The sequence below is a fragment of the Oncorhynchus nerka genome, linkage group LG23 (genome assembly GCF_034236695.1).
Source record: "Oncorhynchus nerka isolate Pitt River linkage group LG23, Oner_Uvic_2.0, whole genome shotgun sequence".
Taxonomy (NCBI): domain Eukaryota; kingdom Metazoa; phylum Chordata; class Actinopteri; order Salmoniformes; family Salmonidae; genus Oncorhynchus; species Oncorhynchus nerka.
The window spans coordinates 57,914,055-57,933,463 of NC_088418.1; the positions used below are offsets into that span (position 1 = coordinate 57,914,055).

Below are 19,409 nucleotides of genomic sequence, written 5' to 3' on the forward strand. Positions count from 1 at the left end.
ACCTATATGACTGTGGCGTAGTCACAGCCCCCAGACAGTGAATGAACACCTATATGACTGAAGCCCCCAGACAGTGAATGAACACCTATATGACTGTGGCGTGGTCACAGCCCCAGACAGTGAATGAACACCTATATGACTGTGGCGTGGTCACAGTCCCCCAGACAGTGAATGAACACCTATATGACTGTGGCGTGGTCACAGCCCCCAGACAGTGAATGAACACCTATATGACTGTGGCGTGGTCACAGCCCCCAGACAGTGAATGAACACCTATATGACTGTGGCGTGGTCACAGTCCTGAATGAACACCTGACTGTGGCGTGGTCACAGTCCCCCAGACAGTGAATGAACACCTATATGACTGTGGCGTGGTCACAGTCCCCCAGACAGTGAATGAACACCTATATGACTGTGGCGTGGTCACAGCCCCCAGACAGTGAATGAACACCTATATGACTGTGGCGTAGTCACAGTCCCCCAGACAGTGAATGAACACCTATATGACTGTGGCGTAGTCACAGTCCCCCAGACAGTGAATGAACACCTATATGACTGTGGCGTAGTCACAGCCCCCAGACAGTGAATGAACATTGATCAAGTGCTGTGTATTTGCTTAATCCGCCACAGGGTATCATCATTCTATACTTTAATCTGAGAATACACTGTGTCCTCCACCTCTATCAAACTTGGAGGACACAGTCTTTCTGTCCACTTCACAGGTATCTACGCGGTAATCAATGTTTCATAACACTGACACTATGCTGTAAAAGACTTAATGACTGACAAGCAAACAAGACGCAGGCCAGTAATAGCCTATTACTTTGTCACGAACAAGATTTAGGATACCCTCCATGTCATGGCATTGTCCTCGGTCTGTTGGTGAAAAAGCTTGAGAATAGGATGAGACTCCTGCATTCAGATGACAATATGATGCAGTTCCAAACGTGTCTCTGGAACTGAGCATAAAATGAGAGACTTTATTATCAGGCGAGAGACAAGGGAGAAGCGTATTATCAAACTGCAATAAAATTATTCTCATTCATATATTTCACAGCTTTGGACTAATTTAAATCATGTTTTAAAGTTCATCGAATAAAGTACATTTAATTTCCCCTTCGGCAAATGACTTTCCGGGGTTAAAAAGAAAGACTGAACGAAGTCTAATTAAACTTCTATTTCCCCGGAGGTTGGAGAGAATGGCTTCAGTTCCAGTTCAGCGAGTGAAATCACAAGAGAGAGGGATTATTCAAAACAGGGTGATGACATGGGTGAGATTAGACTGTTTTTGATTCCCTGGCAGTCAGATCAGCTCTGCGTCAAGTTAAAGCTAGAATTTGGGATTCATTTTTTTTGTGTGAAACAGCAGCCCTGCTATATACCAAGAATTGAAATGACCATTAAAACAGATTTCCAGATTGCAGATTGTGCCTTTAAGGAAGCCAGACGAAAAGACACCAGCTGAATAAATGATCAACGCATGGTGAGGTATAGAGCATGAATAACACTGTTTAACTAGGCCTAGGATATTATAGGACTCATACAAGCAAAACGACAGTTTTCTCAACACAAGCAACTTCAATCAAATTCTTTCATGTCAGGTACTTGGTCAAATATTCTTAGCACGTCCTTAGAACAAACAGCTGTAAAACAAAACCTCACAATATAACATGTTAGAAAGAAACTTGTTACAGTACAAGAGGTGGAGCTCTGAATAAGTAACGACAATGCACCAGACACAACATGAGAGTGGGAGAGACCCTTAAAGGTAAACTTTCTTTTTATTAGCCCACTGTTGACACTGCATTTGGCCGGTGACACTTTGCTTCTTGAAATTCCAATATCTTTAAAACTTCACTGCTGACATACAAAACATTTTGGGGCTGTATCAACAGTGGGCTCATGAAAAACCACTCAAAAACAACCTTTTGGTGTTTGTTTCCCTTTAACAACAGGTAAGCCATTCAGCCCAAGGAGAACAGAGAACCGGGGTGTGGGTAGGAGGTAAGATCAGTGGGAACAGGAGGAAGAGATGCTCAAAGCCTATCTGTCTGTCACAGGCACGACAAACACCTGACTCACAGGACACAGACCCCTCTCAGTTCCTCTATCACCCTACAGTACACATTTATGAGATATCAAGCACAGTGTGTGTGTGTGTGTGTGTGTGTGTGTGTGTGTGTGTGTGTGTGTGTGTGCGTGTGTGCGTGCGTTCGTGCGTGCGTTCGTGCGTGCGTGCGTGTGTGTACAATATGATCATGTCTAGGCACGAGCGTGTGCCTACATAGGTAGTGGCTGTAGACAGGCTGGGAGACACCACTCTTTACACGGTCCATGATGCTGTTTCAGTCAGTCTAGGTGTATGATAGTCCAGCAGCAGCTCCGGTAATGTATGGTGCTCCCAACCCGGTCCAGAGTCAGTCTGAAGGTCTACCTGAAGCTCCAACTACAACCCTGCTACCCTGCACGCTAAACTTGGTCCTCTGACTTAGTTACATGCCCATCTTTCTTCAGTTTCTAAGATGTATCAGATATATAGACTGATAGGCCACGTGCTAAAACTGGACATGACTGTATCGTAGTAGCTAAAAATTCTTTCAGCAGAACTCCACAGACGCCATTTCCTCTGACTCACAGGGAGATATTACACATATCAAAACCGCAGACCATTTACACAAACTGAATTTAACACCAATTAGGAAAGTTTACGTTTTGTGAGCTTTAGCCTAGGCCCAGTATCTTAAGTAAAATATTCCAACACTTTTATTTTGACAGAAAATGCCAGAACATTGAATTTGCTTAGTCATAGCAAAATGAACCAAACGGTTTCTTGTCAATGTGAAACCACATTATTCTGGTTTTCTGCCTTTCTACATAGGCTTTTCATACATGCTCCTTGAATCCGTGTAAGTAGAGCGGTTTCTGGATGACAACCACAGTTACTCCCAATTACCAGAAGTATAAACAAACAACCCTCTCATTCCTTAAACTGGCAAGAAGTGGGGGACCTTGATCCTGTTGCTAGGAGACCACAGGACCTTTAAGTCATATCGTCTTCTGTTTGTGTACGTGTGTTTGCATGCGCGTGCCAGCGAAGGGAAAATGGCATTCTCCTCAGCTGAGGGCAATCTGGGGAATGATTCACCTGAGAGTAATTAAACACTGTCAAAACAAATGATGGAAACAAGAGCTAAGTGTAGACTGGTCAGCACTCGAAGCCCCGCCTTACATCCATATAACAATGACGAAAACCCAAAGACCGGAACTACAGAAGCTCGTTATCTCATGCATCCCATTGAGTCACGGCAGATTCTTCGGTCTACACGCAGAATCGGCCCACGGGAGATTAGGTAGGCTAAAATGATGTAGCCTACATGATACAGTTGAGAACCAGCCTACCTATTGCAAATACCAGATTTGTTTCTCTTTCTGTCAGTCCCTGAGTAAAATGGGTGGATTGTCCAAGCCACTGAGGAGGCATGTGTTTGGAAAACAGGAAGTAAATTTCACTTCATTTTCTACCCTGTTGAAACGGCTTTCTCACCCACAGGTCTTGTACAGTTAGATACTTGAGGTCCAGCTGGTTTGTTATAGGTCTGCTGAGCCATTGTGAAATAGGGATACAACAACCACACCTTTATGGAAAGGGAATTACTGATACTGATTTAAGACACATTGAATTAAACCAGGAACAATTTTCCTACAGCAGACTGAATGGTAACTGATTTTGAGTGAGACTGTGAGTGCATGATTATCTTTGGTCACTGACCACGATAATCATGTGCACTATACCTTACAGACACCCTGATTTTCATTTGTCCATCCATGCGCTTGTTCAGTAGTTTCATGTGCTGCATTTTTCCCTCCACTCTGAGGTTTGTGGTATCAGCCTCAGATGCTGCTGTGTTAAGGTCCCTTTCCACCCCTCTGTTCAGCTCTTAAAACAGACACTCGCATCCTCTGCCAACTGAGTCACCCAAGCATGAAACCCACAGCAGAGAGAGAAGGGAGCCTCAGTTGCCCTTACAGAGAAAGAGAGAAGGATAGGCTACTGGAAAGGGCTTGAGAGAGGGGTGAGATGTTTTACATGCCAGGATTGCATCTGTGCTATCTTTGTGCATGCCTGCTGGACACAAACAAACAGTGTCTGGGTGTTTGGGGAGCTATAGGACAGGTCGTTTGCAAATTATATTATACAAATATTACATTTTGAAGTTGTGTTTTATTACTTCTTGTAGGCTAAATGTTTTTTTGTTTTTTTTTATGATATTCATTTACGATTTACGAGCAGGGATGAAGACGCAATGGGCAATGTTTTGCTTTTCGATAAACCCGTCTTGCTGATATAAGAACATCCAATGCATATGGATGGTTCCAACCTAGAATATGTGGACATCTATAAGTACCTAGGTGTCTGGCTAGACTGTAAACTTTCCATCCAGACTCATATCAAACATCTCCGATCCAAAATCAAATCTAGAGTCGGCTTTCTATTTCGCAACAAAGTCTCCTTCACTCACGCCGCCAAACTTACCCTAGTAAAACTGACTATCCTACCGATCCTCGACTTCGGCGATGTCATCTACAAAATAGCTTCCAATACTCTACTCAACAAACTAGATGCAGTTTATCACAGTGCCATCCGTTTTGTTACTAAAGCACCTTATACCACCCACCACTGCGACCTGTATGCTCTAGTCGGCTGGCCCTCGCTACATATTCGTCACCAGACCCACTGGCCCCAGATCATCTACAAGTCCATGCTAGGTAAAGCTCCGCCTTATCTCAGTTCACTGGTCACGATGGCAACACCCACCCGTAGCACACGCTCCAGCAGGTGTATCTCACTGATCATCCTTAAAGCCAACACCTCATTTGGCCGCCTTTCCTTCCAGTTCTCTGCTGCCTGTGACTGGAACAAATTGCAAAAATCGCTGAAGTTGGAGACTTTTATTTCCCTCACCAACTTTAAACATCAACTATCTGAGCAGCTAACCGATCGCTGCAGCTGTACATAGTCCATCTGTAAATAGCCCACCTAATTTACCTACCTCATCCCCATATGTTTTTATTTATTTACTTTTCTGCTCTTGTGCACACCAGTATATCTACTTGCACATGATCATCTGATCATTTATCACTCCAGTGTTAATCTGCTAAATTGTAATTATTCGCCTACCTCTTCATGCCTTTTGCACACAATGTACTTTGACTTTTTTTTCTACTGTGTTATTGACTTGTTTATTGTTTACTCTATGTGTAACTATGTGTTGTTATCTGTTCACACTGCTTTGCTTTATCTTGGCCAGGTCGCAGTTGTAAATGAGAACTTGTTCTCAACTAGCCTACCTAGTTAAATAAAGGTGAATGAAATAAATAACTTTTTTTTAAATATAATAATAATAAATAAATATGGATGTCCGGTAAATTTCTCAAACATCCGGTAAATTAAAATCTTGCCGGTCACGGTGTCCACCGCCTAATTTTCCTAATGGAAACCCTGCCCAGGCTACATGTCTGTTCCTTACACTAATCCTCTACACACATCCTCTGAAAGAATACACAAGCAGATTACATCAAATAATCACAGTCCACATTGCAGCAATAGAACAGGAAAGGGTGGGAACTGCCCTCTGATTTTATTCTCCTCTCAGGGTAAAAATGGACCTATGGATTTCACATTTTTTTCTGCAGAGTTAACAGTAGAGGTCGAACGATAATGATTTTTCAATACCGATACCGATTATTGGAGGAACAAAAAAAAGCTGATACCGATCAATCGGCCAATTTTTTTTACATTTATTTGTAATATTGACAATTACAACAATACTGAATGAACACTTATTTTAACTTAATATAATACATCAATAAATTCAATTTAGCCTCATATAAAAAATGAAACATGTCCAATTTGGTTTAAATAATGCAAAAACAAAGTGTTGGAGAAGAAAGTAAAAGTCCAATATGTGCCATGTAAGAAAGCTAACGTTTAAGTTCCTTGCTCAGAACATGAGAACATATGAAAGCTGGTGGTTCCATTTAACATGAGTCTTCAATATTCCCAGGTAAGAAGTTTTAGGTTGTAGTTATTATAGGAATTATAGGACTATTTCCCTCTATACCATTTGTATTTCATTAACCTTTGACTATTGGATGTTCTTATAGGCACTTTAGTATTGCCAGTGTAACAGTATAGCTTCCGTCCCTCTCCTCACTCCTCCCTGGGCTCGAACCAGGAACACAACGACAACAGACACCCTCGAAGCAGCGTTACCCATGCAGAGCAAGGGGAACAACCACTCCAAGTCTCAGAGCGAGTGACGTTTGAAACGCTATTAGCGCGCACCCCACTAACTAGCTAGCCCTTTCACATCGGTTACACCAGCCTAATCTCGGGAGTTGATAGGCTTGAAGTCATAAACAGCGCAATGCTTGACGCACAATGCAGAGCTTCTGGCAAAACGCATGACAGTGCTGTTTGAATGAATGCTTACGAGCCTGCTGGTGCCTACCACCGCTCAGTCAGACTGCTCTATCAAATCATAGACTTAGTTATGATAACATAATAACACACAGAAATTCGAGCCTTAGGTCATTAATATGGTCGAATCCGGAAACTATCATCTCGAAAACAAAACGTTTTTTCTTTCAGTGAAATACGGAACAGTTCCGTATTTTATCTAACGGGTGGCATCCATTAGTCTAAATATTCCTGTTACATTGCACAACCTTCAATGTTATGTCATAATTACATAAAATTCTGTCAAATTGGGCGGCCCAAACTGTTGCATACACTGACTCTGCGTGCAATGAACGCAAGAGATGTGACACAATTTCACCTGGTTAATATTGCCTGCTAACCTGGATTTATTTTAGCTAAATATGCAGGTTTAAAAATATATACTTCTGTGTATTGATTTTAAGAAAGTTATTGATGTTCATGGTTAGGTACACATTGGAGCAACGATACGCACCGCATCGATTATATGCAACGCAGGACACGCTAGATAATCTAGTAATATCATCAACCATGTGTAGTTAACTAGTGATTATGATTGATTGATTGTTTTTTGTAATATAAGTTTAATGCTAGCTAGCAACTTACCTTGGCTTACTGCATTTGCATAACAGGCAGTCTCCTCGTGGAGTGCAACGAGAGGCAGGTGGTTAGAGCGTTGGACTAGTTAACTGTAAGGTTGCAAGATTGAATCCCCGAGCTGACAAGGTGAAAATCTGTCATTCTGCCCCTGAACGAGGCAGTTAACCCACCGTTCCTAGGCCGTCATTGAAAATAAGAATGTGTTCTTAACTGACTTGCCTTGTTAAATAAAGATTAAATAAAGGAGTAAAAAAAAATTGGCGTCCAGATTTCCGATTGTTATGAAAACTTGATATCGACCCTAATTAATTGGCCATTCCGATTAATCGGTTGACCTCTAGGTAACAGTAACCTCTTACGCACACAGCACCATGCTCTACTCTCAGGGCACCTCTGGTCAGCACAGTCCTAATGCACAGACATCAAACAGACATCAATAGGAGTGCTGGGGGACCATAGGGAGAGTTGATTTCCCTCAGACAAGCCATTACATTAAGCACAGTTCTGAAACTGATTGAAAAGCTAGAGTAAGACGAGGCAGGGAGAGGCATGCTCCAACATGTCATGTCAGTGTTTCCCCTGTATTCATAAAATGTTTTCAGTGTAAACTTAAACAACTAAAACCAGATATAAAGTATGCAGAAAAGATAATGAGGGTACATATTTTTAAATAAGATAATCATTGAACTATTGATTTTGTTATAATGTTTGAGTCACTCAGATAGCATAAGAACACAGCATAAGCCATGGCAAAATGTGTAGAATTGCATGAAATTTGCTTAAAGGTAGCTGTCCAGTATTTCCAGATTAATATGACCTATAATGAATTACAATATGAGTAAAATAGTTTTCCTTCCAAAAAAAATGTAATTAAGTATGCACAGCAGCTTTTCTGTGTTGGAATGGTTTAGGCGTACCCCAACAACAGAATGGCGTGGGCATATACCGGTCATTAAAAAAATGTAATACGAGTAGACCGCTGATTGGTCAGCTCAACCTCGTTAGGAGTATTACATCATACTCCACGAGGAAATAGCAAGCTCCAATTTGTGGTTTGGCCACAAATACGAGTATAGGATGAGTCAACAACATTATTTCAATATGAGAATAGTATATAACAGAATATTACATTTTAAAAGTGAGATTTTCACTGGACAGTTACTTTAAAACTGCACATTTTCCCTCAGTCCCATGGCAAAATGTGTAGAATTGTAGGAAAGGATTAGCAAGTTACTAGAGTAAAGTCAGCATAAATATGGAAAACATCAGATCATGATAGAAATTTAATTTGGTGTTAACAGGTTACGCTAGCTAGCTAACACTACTTTAATTTGCTCATCAAAAGAACCATCAACTCGGGTAGAAAGTTGTCAGCACCTGATTCGTCATCAGCTCAACAGTATAGCTATCATTTAGCCATTATAGCTAACCATCTTTTTCTGCCCCCGGTGGGAAAATGTCGATGTGGCTGTAATTTATGCTTTGGCCACAAATTCAAGTACAGGACGAGTCAACAACATTATTTTGTAGTTAACAGAATATAAACTTTTTAAAGTGAGATTTTATGTGGCCAGTTACCATAAAACTGCTAATGTTATCTCATCCCAATGGCAAAATGTTTAGAATAGCATGAAACTAGCTATAAAACTGTCAAATGTTTTCTCTGCCATATGGCAAAATGTGTAGAATTGCAGGAAATTAGCTTTAAAACTGCAAGATTTTGTCTCAGCGTCCAACATCTAAAATGTTTGGTGGAAATCCTAGAGGAAACACTGTATTTATTTATTTTATTTCACCTTCATTTAACCAGGTAGGCCAGTTGAGAACAAGTTCTCATTTATAACTGAGACCTGGCCAAGATAAACGCAAAGCAGTGCGACAAAAACAACACAGAGTTACACATAAACAACAGTACAGTCAATAACAGAAAATAAAATAAAAATAGAAAAATCTATGTACCGTGTGTGCAAATATAGAAGAGTAGGGAGGTAGAGGCGAAAATAATTACAATTTAGCATTAATACTGTAGTGATAGATGTGCAGATGATGATGTGCAAGTAGAGATACTGGGGTGCAAGAGGGTAAGTAAAAATATGGGGATGAGGTAGTCGGGTGTGCCATTTACATACTGGCTGTGTACAGGTACAGTGATCGGTACGCTGCTATGACAGCTGAGGTTTAAAGTTAGAGAGGGAGATATAAGACTCCAGCTTCAGAGATTTTTGAAATTTGTTCCAGTCATTGGCAACAGAGAACTGGAAGGAAAGGCGGCCAAAGCAAGTGTTGGCTTTGGGGATGATCAGTGGAATATACCTGCTGGAGCGCGTGCTATGGGTGGGTGTTGCTATGGTGACCAGTGAGCTGAGATAAGGTGGGTCTTTACCTAGCAAAGACCTATAAGCTGACTACACCGCTTGTGTCGCGTGCATGAGCTTTGCAAAATAAATGTATAAATCTATATTATTCAATCATTGCACCCACACTGCTCACGCATCTGCGTTGCCAAGGGTTAAAATAGAAGTTCTATTTGTAACACAGATCGCACTGCAAGTCCTGCCTCTCCCATCTACTCATTGGTTTATAGAAGCAGGTACCAACGTGCCATTTCCTCATTGTTTATACCCACGTGGGTGACTGAAAGACGAACAAGGTTAGTGGCGGTAATGCACCTAATTTATGAAAGTTGCCAATCGCAATATAATGTCAAGAGAAGAAAAGGCCTAGGAAAGATGACTAGAAACAATTCGACTGACAGTTTTGTGTGTGGATTAATTGTCAGAGTAGAGGACCTTGTGCATTTCAGGTAAAATAACAACTCAATGTTTATATCCCAGGACAAATTAGCTAGCAACAGCAAGCTAGCTAAATAGGTCAAATTAGCTAGCAAGTGTAAGCTAGCTAGCTAAATTGCCATAAATGTTTAATGCTTTTCGACCTGTCCCCAAATTAATGTAATTGGTTCAGTTTGTTTTGATATTTTAACCTGCGTGTCGTGATCGCGTTTGGTGTTGGGGACAAAATAAATGTATGCACGATGGCACACGTGCTCGGACGGTTTGGGTTCCATGTTATAGATGACCTGGAGCCAGTGGGTTTGGCGACGGATATGTAGTGAGGGCCAGCCAGCGAGAGCATGCAGGTCACAGTGGTGGGTAGTAAATGGGGCTTTGGTAATAAAAACGGATGGCACTGTGATAGACTACATCCAGTTTGCTGAGTAGAGTGTTGGGGGCTATTTTGTAAATGACATCGCCAAAGTCGAGGATCGGGAGTATAGTCGGTTTTACAAGGGTATGTTTGGCGGCATGAGTGAAGGAGGCTTTGTTGAGAAATAGGAAGCCGATTCTAGGTTTCATTTTGGATTGGAGATGCTTAATGTGAGTCTGGAAGGAGAGTTTACAGTCTAACCAGACTCCTAGGTATTTGTAGTTGTCCACATATTCTAGGTCAGAACCGTCCAGAGTAGTGATGCTAGTCTGGCGGGAGGGTGCGGGCAGCAATCGGTTGAAGCGCATATACTTAGTTTTACTAGCATTTATAAGCAGTTGGAGGCCACAGAAGGAGTGTTGTATGGCATTGAAGCTCGTTTGGAGGTTTGTTACCACAGTGTCCAAGAAACAAGCTGAAGTTATACCTCTGTATAAGAAGGGGATAAAGTCTGACCCTGGGAATTATAGGCCTGTATCTATCCAATGTGTAACATCAAAGATCCTGGAGAGAATTGTACATGAGCAAATGTATGAATATGTTAACAAACAGGGTCTAATGTATGATTTTCAATCGGGTTTAAAAAAAAACATACTCCACTGATTCATGTCTACTTTACTTGACTCACTTCACAGGAAAGAGATTGATGAGGGAAATCTGTGTGCAATGGTACTGCTTGACCTACAGAAGGCCTTTGATACAGTTAACCACTGTCTCCTAATCTCCAAACTGGAGGCACTGGGGTTAAGCAGTATCCCTCTAGGCTGGGTAAAGTCCTATTTATCAGGAAGGGAGCAAGTAGTAGAGGTTAATGGTTCACTGTCAAAACCAATGAGTTGTGGCGTTCCTCAGGGGAGGGTGCTTGGGCCTCTGCTGTTTTTATTGTATATTAACGATACGAAAGATGCTTGTTCTTTCCGTCTTTTTCTTTATGCGGATGACTCTACACTTCTGGTGTCTCATAAAAAAGTTAAACTATGTTGGAGAGCATACTTAGCACAGAGCTTACTAACATTAGCAAATGGCTTGGAGATAATAAGCTATCTCTGCATTTAGGGAATACTGAAGCAATTATTTGGGGATCCAGACCTAAATTGTGTAGGTCGTCTGAAATCAGAGTGGAGTTAGGGGGTGAGGTGCTGACTACTAAAACCTCTGTTAGCTACTTGGGATGTATCCTTGATGGCAGCTTGGGAGGTGTGAGCATGGCCAATAAGGTGCTAGGGAAGGTTAATGCCAGGACTAAGTTTTTGGCTAGAAAGTCCAAGCTGCTTGATAAGGACTCCATGAAAGTGCTAGCTATTGCCCTCATTCAATGCCATTTCGACCATGCTAGTACTTCCTGGGTTGGGGGCTTATCTAAACTTATGAAGGGGAAGCTCCAGATAGCCCAGAATAAGCTGATCATGGTAGTATTGAAGGTGAGTCCACGTACTCACATAGGCAGGAGCTGCTTTCAGGAACTAAACTGGCTGCCTGTTGAGGCTGGGGTGTCCCAGATTAGACTAGGTTTGGTTTACAGGAGTATTTATGGTCCTGCGCCCAGATATCTAAGTGATTACTTTCCTCGTGTTAGGGATGCACACAATCACAGCACCAGATCAGGTGTTGCTGATGTGTGCTTATACAGGTTCAGGAGTAATGCTGGGAAAAGTACTTTCTTATTTACTGGAGCCTCAGAATGGAATGAGTTGCCTCTGTCTATAAAAACATAGTCCTCTCTGGACAGCTTTAAAAAGAAAGTAAAAATATGTTTGATGTCTTCTGTGCCCATATGAATATGATGTAACTGGAATGATGAGATAGGTGTTCTTCTTCTATGTTTTTGTTTTATTATTTCAATGACGTACTGTGTTTGATCTTGTCTAGCCATCTTGTCTCAAAAGGACCACAATGGAAATAAGTCCCAGACTTTATTGTGTGTTATCCTCGATGATTTTATTCATGTGCATGTAAGGCTTTTAAGTTTTATATGTGCTTGTTTTTTTAAATGGTCAAATTAATAAACTAAACTAAACTAAAAAGGGCCAGATGTATACAGAATGGTGTCGTCTGCATTGAGGTGGATCAGAAAATCACCAGCAGCAAGAGCGACATCATTGATATATACAGAGAAAAGAGTCGGCCCGAGAATTGAACCCTGTGGCACCCTCATAGAGACTGCCAGAGGTCCGGACAACAGGCCCTCCGATTTCACACACTGAACTCTGAGAAGTAGTTGGTGAACCAGACGAGGCAGTCATTTGAGAAGCCAAGGCTATTGAGTCTGCCATAAGAATGTGGTGATTGACAGAGTCAAAAGCCTTGGCCAGGATGATGAAGACGGCTACACAGTACTGTCTTTAATCAATGGCGGTTATGATATCGTTTAGGACCTTGAGCGTGGCTGAGGTGCACCCATGACCAGCTCGGAAACCAGATTGCATAGTTCTTGTGTCAACATGTTTGCCTATTAATTGTCCTGAGCCCTTTTCAACAGTGTGCATTAATGTCACAAAGGGAATAGCCAATAATATTGTTTGTTGTGGGTGCAATGGTATTGCAACATTCGTAGGCACTCTTTAAAAAGCAAAGACTGTGGAATTCTCTATAGCCTCCAGATAGTCACATAACATTCAGCCATACTACATTCCAATCCACAATAATATGGGGGAGGAGTGTCATTATTTTGACCAGAAATGCACAGCATAAGGAAAATGATTGCTTGTGAAATAAGCATTAAGAATCCCTAAATGACACTCAACTTAACAGGGTGAAATGAAGTTGAAAAAAGCAGGGTCATAAACAGTATAAAGTCAATTGTAATTTTAATGAAAAGTTGTCATGACTGTGTTTATGACAGCTGATTCTGTTATGCAGAAGGGTTCAGGTAGTGTTAAATAATAATCATACTCTGACTGACATATTGTAATTTGTCTATTGCCTCCATGTAGCATATCACATAACTATCACATCCTTAACCACGAACTGAACCATCCAACACCCTATTCAACATCGGATTGTCCCCATGTTGGCCACAGAGCCATACAATCATTATCCTATGACATTAGCTTGATTCACCTGCTTTTGTTGATGTTGTTCATCCTGTCACTTCTTCCGTTTCGGGAGACTTCTTTGGTGGTGACCGTGCCGAGTGATGTTGCCAAGATTGCCCCCCTCATAGGCCCTAATACTGTATTTTTTAGCAAGCAGCATGCTATAGTACCCACATTTATGCGGTGCCGTCTCCAAGGACAATGTCGCAAGCTCCTATGACAAAGCCACAGTAACTCGAGAAATCGAGTGTAATATATTCCCCATCTGATGGCTTTCGTGACGCAATAATGTAACGTTAGCAACCCAACATATTCAAGACTTGAGCCTTGCCAGATGTTTATAACGTCGTTATAGCTCCGTTGTCAACATGCATGTTCATACAATTTTGACATTTTTCAGATGGAACGTTGTAGCTAGCTAACAAGTTAACATTTTAAAAATACTCTCTCATTTTCAAACACATTACTGTTACAAAACATGAATCAAAAAGTTTACGAGCAATCCATGAAGAATTGTGTGCTTTCTGCTTAAACCGTTAACACGCACGCTAACGTTAGCTAGCTAACAATCGATGGAGTTTTCCTAGCTACAATTCACTGACCAGCTCATGCTTCCTTTTCGTGATAAAACGATGCCCAAATCGTTAAAAATAAGCGTTTAACTCTGCTTGATTCCTGACAAGAAAAATAGAATAGTTAGCTACATTTAAAGTTGTGAAAAATATGTATTTTAGTTTGTGCTTGGTATTATCTTCCATGATTGATTTACCACTCAGCCTCTGTTCTAGTCTCTTCACGGAGCACGCTATCTTCAGGCAAGCAAGAAACGTTAGCTAGCTAGCCTAACATTAGCCAAACTAGCATCAGTCTTCTCGAGCAGCAGTGCCTTCTGAAAAAGTTAAGTGACAGACCAGTCTCGCGCACCACCCACCAGACACACTTCGCCCATCACATTTGGTCACCGCATGTCTACATAATATCATGGGCAAAGAACTATAAGAACTATCTATATAAGAACTATCTCTATATATATATATTTTTTTAAAACTTACCTTATGCTGTAGTAACTCATGTTTATCCACGGTTACTATGGATCCCAGCTGGTGGTGGCCTCCTGGTGCAGCAGACAACTTTCCTTGACACGCCCACAGCCCTAGTTACCGCACATGACTACAACACAGTGTTGCCAACTCCTCAGTAAGGAAAGTAGCTATTGGCTGTCCTAGAAGTCGCTAAATGACGCCATCGACTAATTTGCATAATTGGCCATGTGCATGTAATTGTGATGGATGCTGTATGAGAGAGGAATAAAGTCGTGGGAGAGACAAAAAGTTAGTAAAAAACACCCTGAATATGTTTAGAACTACAAATTAACTTTCTAAGAAGCAGTGCGGCTTGGTTGGGTAGTGATGAGACAAGACAGTCACTACTAACAATTGGATACCACGAAATTTGGGAGAAAAAGGGTGTAGAAAAAAAAGAAAAAGATTAAAGTCACAATTCCAACCCTCCTCCTTTATCTGGACTTGGGACCGGCAAAAGTGACCCAAAAGAGACACTGGCGGAGTTACTTCTTTGTTTATTTAATTTTTTGTTTTTGTTTTTTTATTTTAGTTTTCTTAATTTGATTTGGTTTTTAACCTCAGGGTCCATTTAGGAGGCTACAACAAGTCACAGTAAAACATGAACATTTTTTAACATTTTTTACATTTTTAATTGTATACAATCTACATTATCAATCTAAATGGACCAAAAAGAGACAATAGAAAAAACTGTCAATGTGAGAAAATTATGGTAACTAGTCTGGCCCTAATTCAGGTTAATAGTTGTTTTTTTTACAGACCCGCCTCCACACACACACAGGCTGTGCTGGCTCACAGAAAGAGTGGGTCATTGTCATTTTGGTCAGGGCTCTCTATGGCAGGTTCAGCAACTGAGGGAGCTGACTTAAATAAGTAAGCAGCTGATGTGCCAAAAAGCTGCAAAACATTATCAGGCAGCTGGTGCTCATAGCAAGCCTCACCAGACAGCTTCAGTCCATATCGACTGTACAGGATGGAGTTAAGGGTCTGCAAGGACATCCGATTTCTAAGTTAGCTTTTTACCACACTCATCTGGCTGAATACACTCTCGACTTCAGCATTCGTGTTTGGCAAGGACAAACACAGACACAGCAGCCAAGGCAAGTTCTTGAAACGGGTTGATATCAGCTGCATCCCTGAACTTCCAAATCTCACTCCAGAAGCCCAGTGTGTTTTTTGTCTCATTCCATTTACTAAGATGGATGGCACGCCATTGCTGGACAATCTTGTCTATCTCTGCAGGGGAGTCGCCAAGGAGCTTGGCTATTTTTTTTTCTCCAGGACTCTTATTGTGCTTTATAGTTTCCTCCACATTGAAAACTGACATGTACTGCAATGCTTCGATGTTGTCTGGCAGTCTCACCCTCAACTCATTAGTGAGGGAGATGGTGAAGGCTACACACCGCTTTCTGACATTGTTTTTATCCTCAGGTGCAAGGTGGAACTCAGCTGCCTTTGACTCAAAAAGGTAACCAAGGTACGGTTTGGGACAGATGTATCCATCTATTGGCCCTTTGAGTACATCAACATTTGCCAGTGGAATCAGCACACTACTACTCACAGACTTGATCAGGCGAACCAAGCTGTCAAGTAGCTTAAGAGGATCTACTTGCTCTCCTCTTTGAGGATCACTGTACATAGAGTAGAAAACCTCAGCCATGTAGCAGTGTTCACTGGACTTGGTGACTGTGAAATGCAGCCTACGCTCCTCCCACTGGTCATAAATGTGTGAAACCGTGGGTTCAATGGAGAGCCAACATGTGGCACACACCTTGGTTATCTGTAAAGGTTTCCACCCACAATTGATGGTCTCATATATGGCCTTGTAGGCCTCCCTGCGCTTTGGAGACACTGAAAACCAGTTATAAGTATCTCGTACCAAGTACTCCACACTACGGGGATGGTGTTATTGGAAGCATGACTTACAGCAAGCTGCAGAGTGGCACACACAGCGAATAAGAAACAGATATTTGAGGCCATACTCCTCCTTCAGCACTTTATGGACCCCATTGTTAATCCCCATCATAACAGAGGCATTGCCAGTTCCTATCCCCAGGAGTTTCTATTTTTTAAGACAACACTTCTTGAGGAAAGCCACAACAGCACAGGCTATAGATTTAGCATCTCCTCCCTCCAACTCAACAAGCCCCAGAAATGCTGATACAGTTGTCTGCTTGGTGTCACTAAAGTACCTTATCACAACCCCCAGGTACGTAGAAACACTTGCATCCGTGTACTCATCGAGGAGGCTGAAACGCAGGTCACCCACATCTGTGACCAACTTTTTGAGAAAGTATGGTGCTAGAACACCATTAATAATTTCTGTGCACTTTGCCATGTGCATTTTGAAGTGGGTAGCAGCGGAGTCTGAGAAAGCAGCTCTACATGCTTCTCCAATGTGATCACATGCCAGCATGGAACAGTGCTCAGCGATAGCTAATGCTATGGTGCCTCAGCCTTTTTTGCAGTCAATTATTTTAATCATAAATGGCAGCTTGTTTTGGGTGGAACTGTTATAAGGCTTTGCCTTTTGAGTATGTTTTTGTCATGTGTTTTTTACATCACTAAATTTGGCGTAGAAATCAGCCTTACAATACAGGCAGTATGCCCGTGTATCATCTCCAATAAACAGCTTCAACCAACCTTTGAATTCAGGTTTTAATTCCCACTTTCTGTATTTTTGAGTGTACAGTTTAGACTGAGACATGATGAGCTAGCCAGCTAGATGTTTAGCTTATGTCACAGAGAGGCACACACACAGTGGACAAGGTGAGTAAGTGACTGAGGCAGTGTGAGTCAAATGCAGTGATTTATTTTTGTGCAGTGATTTTATTTTAGACAAAGAGCATTTTACATTTGCATCCCGCCCTGAATGTAAGCCAGGGCAGGATCAGCCAGCGGCAGCTTCCCGCATGCGCAATCCATTTGCAGTCTGGACGGGGAGGGGTGAACATCTCCTGCTCTGACTGCAGCTGGGAGGGACTGCTGCGCGAGGACTGGGCCACCTGTGAGTGCTTTGGGACAGTCTCCAATAACACCAGAAAGTCGCTAGATTTGTCGCTAGTCGAATTTTTGAAAATGTGACGATAGAGGGGTCTGAATACTCGCCAAAATATAGCAACAAAGTCACTAAGTTGGCAACACTGACAATAATATTGGATGGCAAATTATATAGGCTGAGTGATTGGACAGGTTTCTTTGCTTCTGCATGACATGTTACCACACATGTAGCTAGTAAATAGACCCCTCTACTTATACCCAAGTTACTAGCTAGTGTTGTAACACTCACACAACAGAAATTCATTATGTATTTATGTTAAATTGAAAAACAACCAATTTAAAAAATAAAAAAGATTTCATGTGGACCCAGGGTACAAAGAAAACAAGAACCTAGACAGAGCCACATCCATAATGGGCTGAACTACCAACTGCACATGGACAACATGCCAAGTTATCTCAAGCAGCAAAACAATTGAGTGGACTCGATAATATCCCGAGTAGCAAAACAATTGAGTGGACTCTATATTTACAGTTATATTGATTAGATGCTAATCAGTGCCTCTGCACTTGAAAGATAACCTCGGTCCCTCAGCAACCTCATCAGCCCTTTCCTCCTCCTCCATGTAACCTTGACTCCATAGTCCCTCTCTGGCATGTCTGTTGCTAAAATCTCTGAAATCACGGTGTGTGGCGGGGTCATCGGCTGTGACGCAGGCAACAGGAGGCAAAGAAAGGAGGAACTACCATCATGGTGTAATTCTGGAGTCTCTACATCAGGTGGGGACAAAACATTGTCCGTGCCAGGGGTGTGGTGTGTTGCTGAGGCAGGAGTCCGAGCAGAGCATGACGCTGGGCTCTTGCAATGTCTGGCAACATTGGCAGCTGACGTTCTAAGAACCCCCACACATCTGCTGGAGGTTGATGCTGCATCTTCCGGTGTTACCTCTGACAACCGTCTCCTCTCAGCTGTCCCTTTCCTGGGAGAAGTTATCAGTGTTGGTGTCTACGTTTCATCTTGATTACTTAGGTACTCTGTACTTAGAGAACCAACCTTATGCGCTTGCAAGGAGAGATTGGACTGTTGACCTTCTCTGAAAAGATAAGGCTTGGAACTTGCAAATACAACTTTTTTTCTGGATAACTGAGAACTCCTGTCAAGAATTCTTGTTGCAGAGAGGCACTTCTTCTTCCCTCGCCTTCCTCTGCGTGCAGGGGGCGGTAGTTAATCAAACTGTGGACTCACCTGAAATTGAGTGAGAGACGAGACATCTTTGAACATGTTAGTTATACATTATTTATAGTTTGAACGGACAACATTCAGAAGATAGTAAATAATTACATTAAAAACATGATTGATTATCATCATACACATGATCAGTTATCCTAAACTGTGATTACCCAAGAACTACAGGCTGTGCTGTGCAGCTGTTCTGTCTCTGCTCCTCAAACAGAAATGACTTGGGATTGAGTACGCCTCTCACTTGAGGCACGTTGTGGTATCTGGCGTCATCAAGTGGTGGATCAAAAAACAACAGCGACGGCTTCTGTGAGTTTGGAAAAGATGTCTTTCTTGTTTTACGTGGCATCAGAGATCATGGCTGAGGAGCTGATGGGATCAAAAGAAGGTGAAATATAAGGTGACGTATCAAAGTAATGCAGTATGGAACAGATGTGGTATATAAGAAACGTTATAACGCTATAGCTTGCTTTGGGTTAAGTAGCTAGTTAGCTACAACAAAATTAAGAGTGAAGTACCCTTCCATGAACACAGTACGGCTTCGTATATCACAAGACGTACCTGGGTGTATACTGCATGTCAGAAGTAGCTAGTTATCAATGTTTTGAATAAATAATGTCAGAATCAGAAAGGACACAGATTTGGCATTTGCTCCGCTGTCCTCCAAGTCTTGTGGTTAACATAATGGCTAAAGCTGATTGGTTTTCACATCCACTGGGTTCAGCCCATTGGATATGCAAAGACCACAT

At 41.8% G+C, this 19,409-nt stretch overlaps 1 protein-coding gene and 1 pseudogene across 2 annotated transcripts in view; both read right to left on the reverse strand.

The window, feature by feature from the left end:
• The window catches only part of LOC115107109 (tubby-related protein 3-like), a 44,547-nt gene extending 30,067 nt beyond the window's left edge, over positions 1-14,480 (reverse strand). Inside the window, exon 1 of one of the 2 annotated variants that reach the window (XM_029630503.2) lies at positions 14,394-14,480. In XM_029630503.2, the coding sequence (XP_029486363.1) occupies positions 14,394-14,413 (20 nt within the window). In that variant the 5' untranslated portion in view covers positions 14,414-14,480. Of the gene's footprint in view, positions 1-13,366; positions 14,328-14,393 lie in introns of those variants that run through there. The other variant, XM_029630502.2, reaches the window with a different exon arrangement.
• A 2,735-nt stretch (positions 14,481-17,215) lies between these two features.
• LOC115107112 (RAD9, HUS1, RAD1-interacting nuclear orphan protein 1-like) lies at positions 17,216-19,349 on the reverse strand (annotated as a pseudogene).
• Positions 19,350-19,409: the final 60 nt, after the last annotated feature.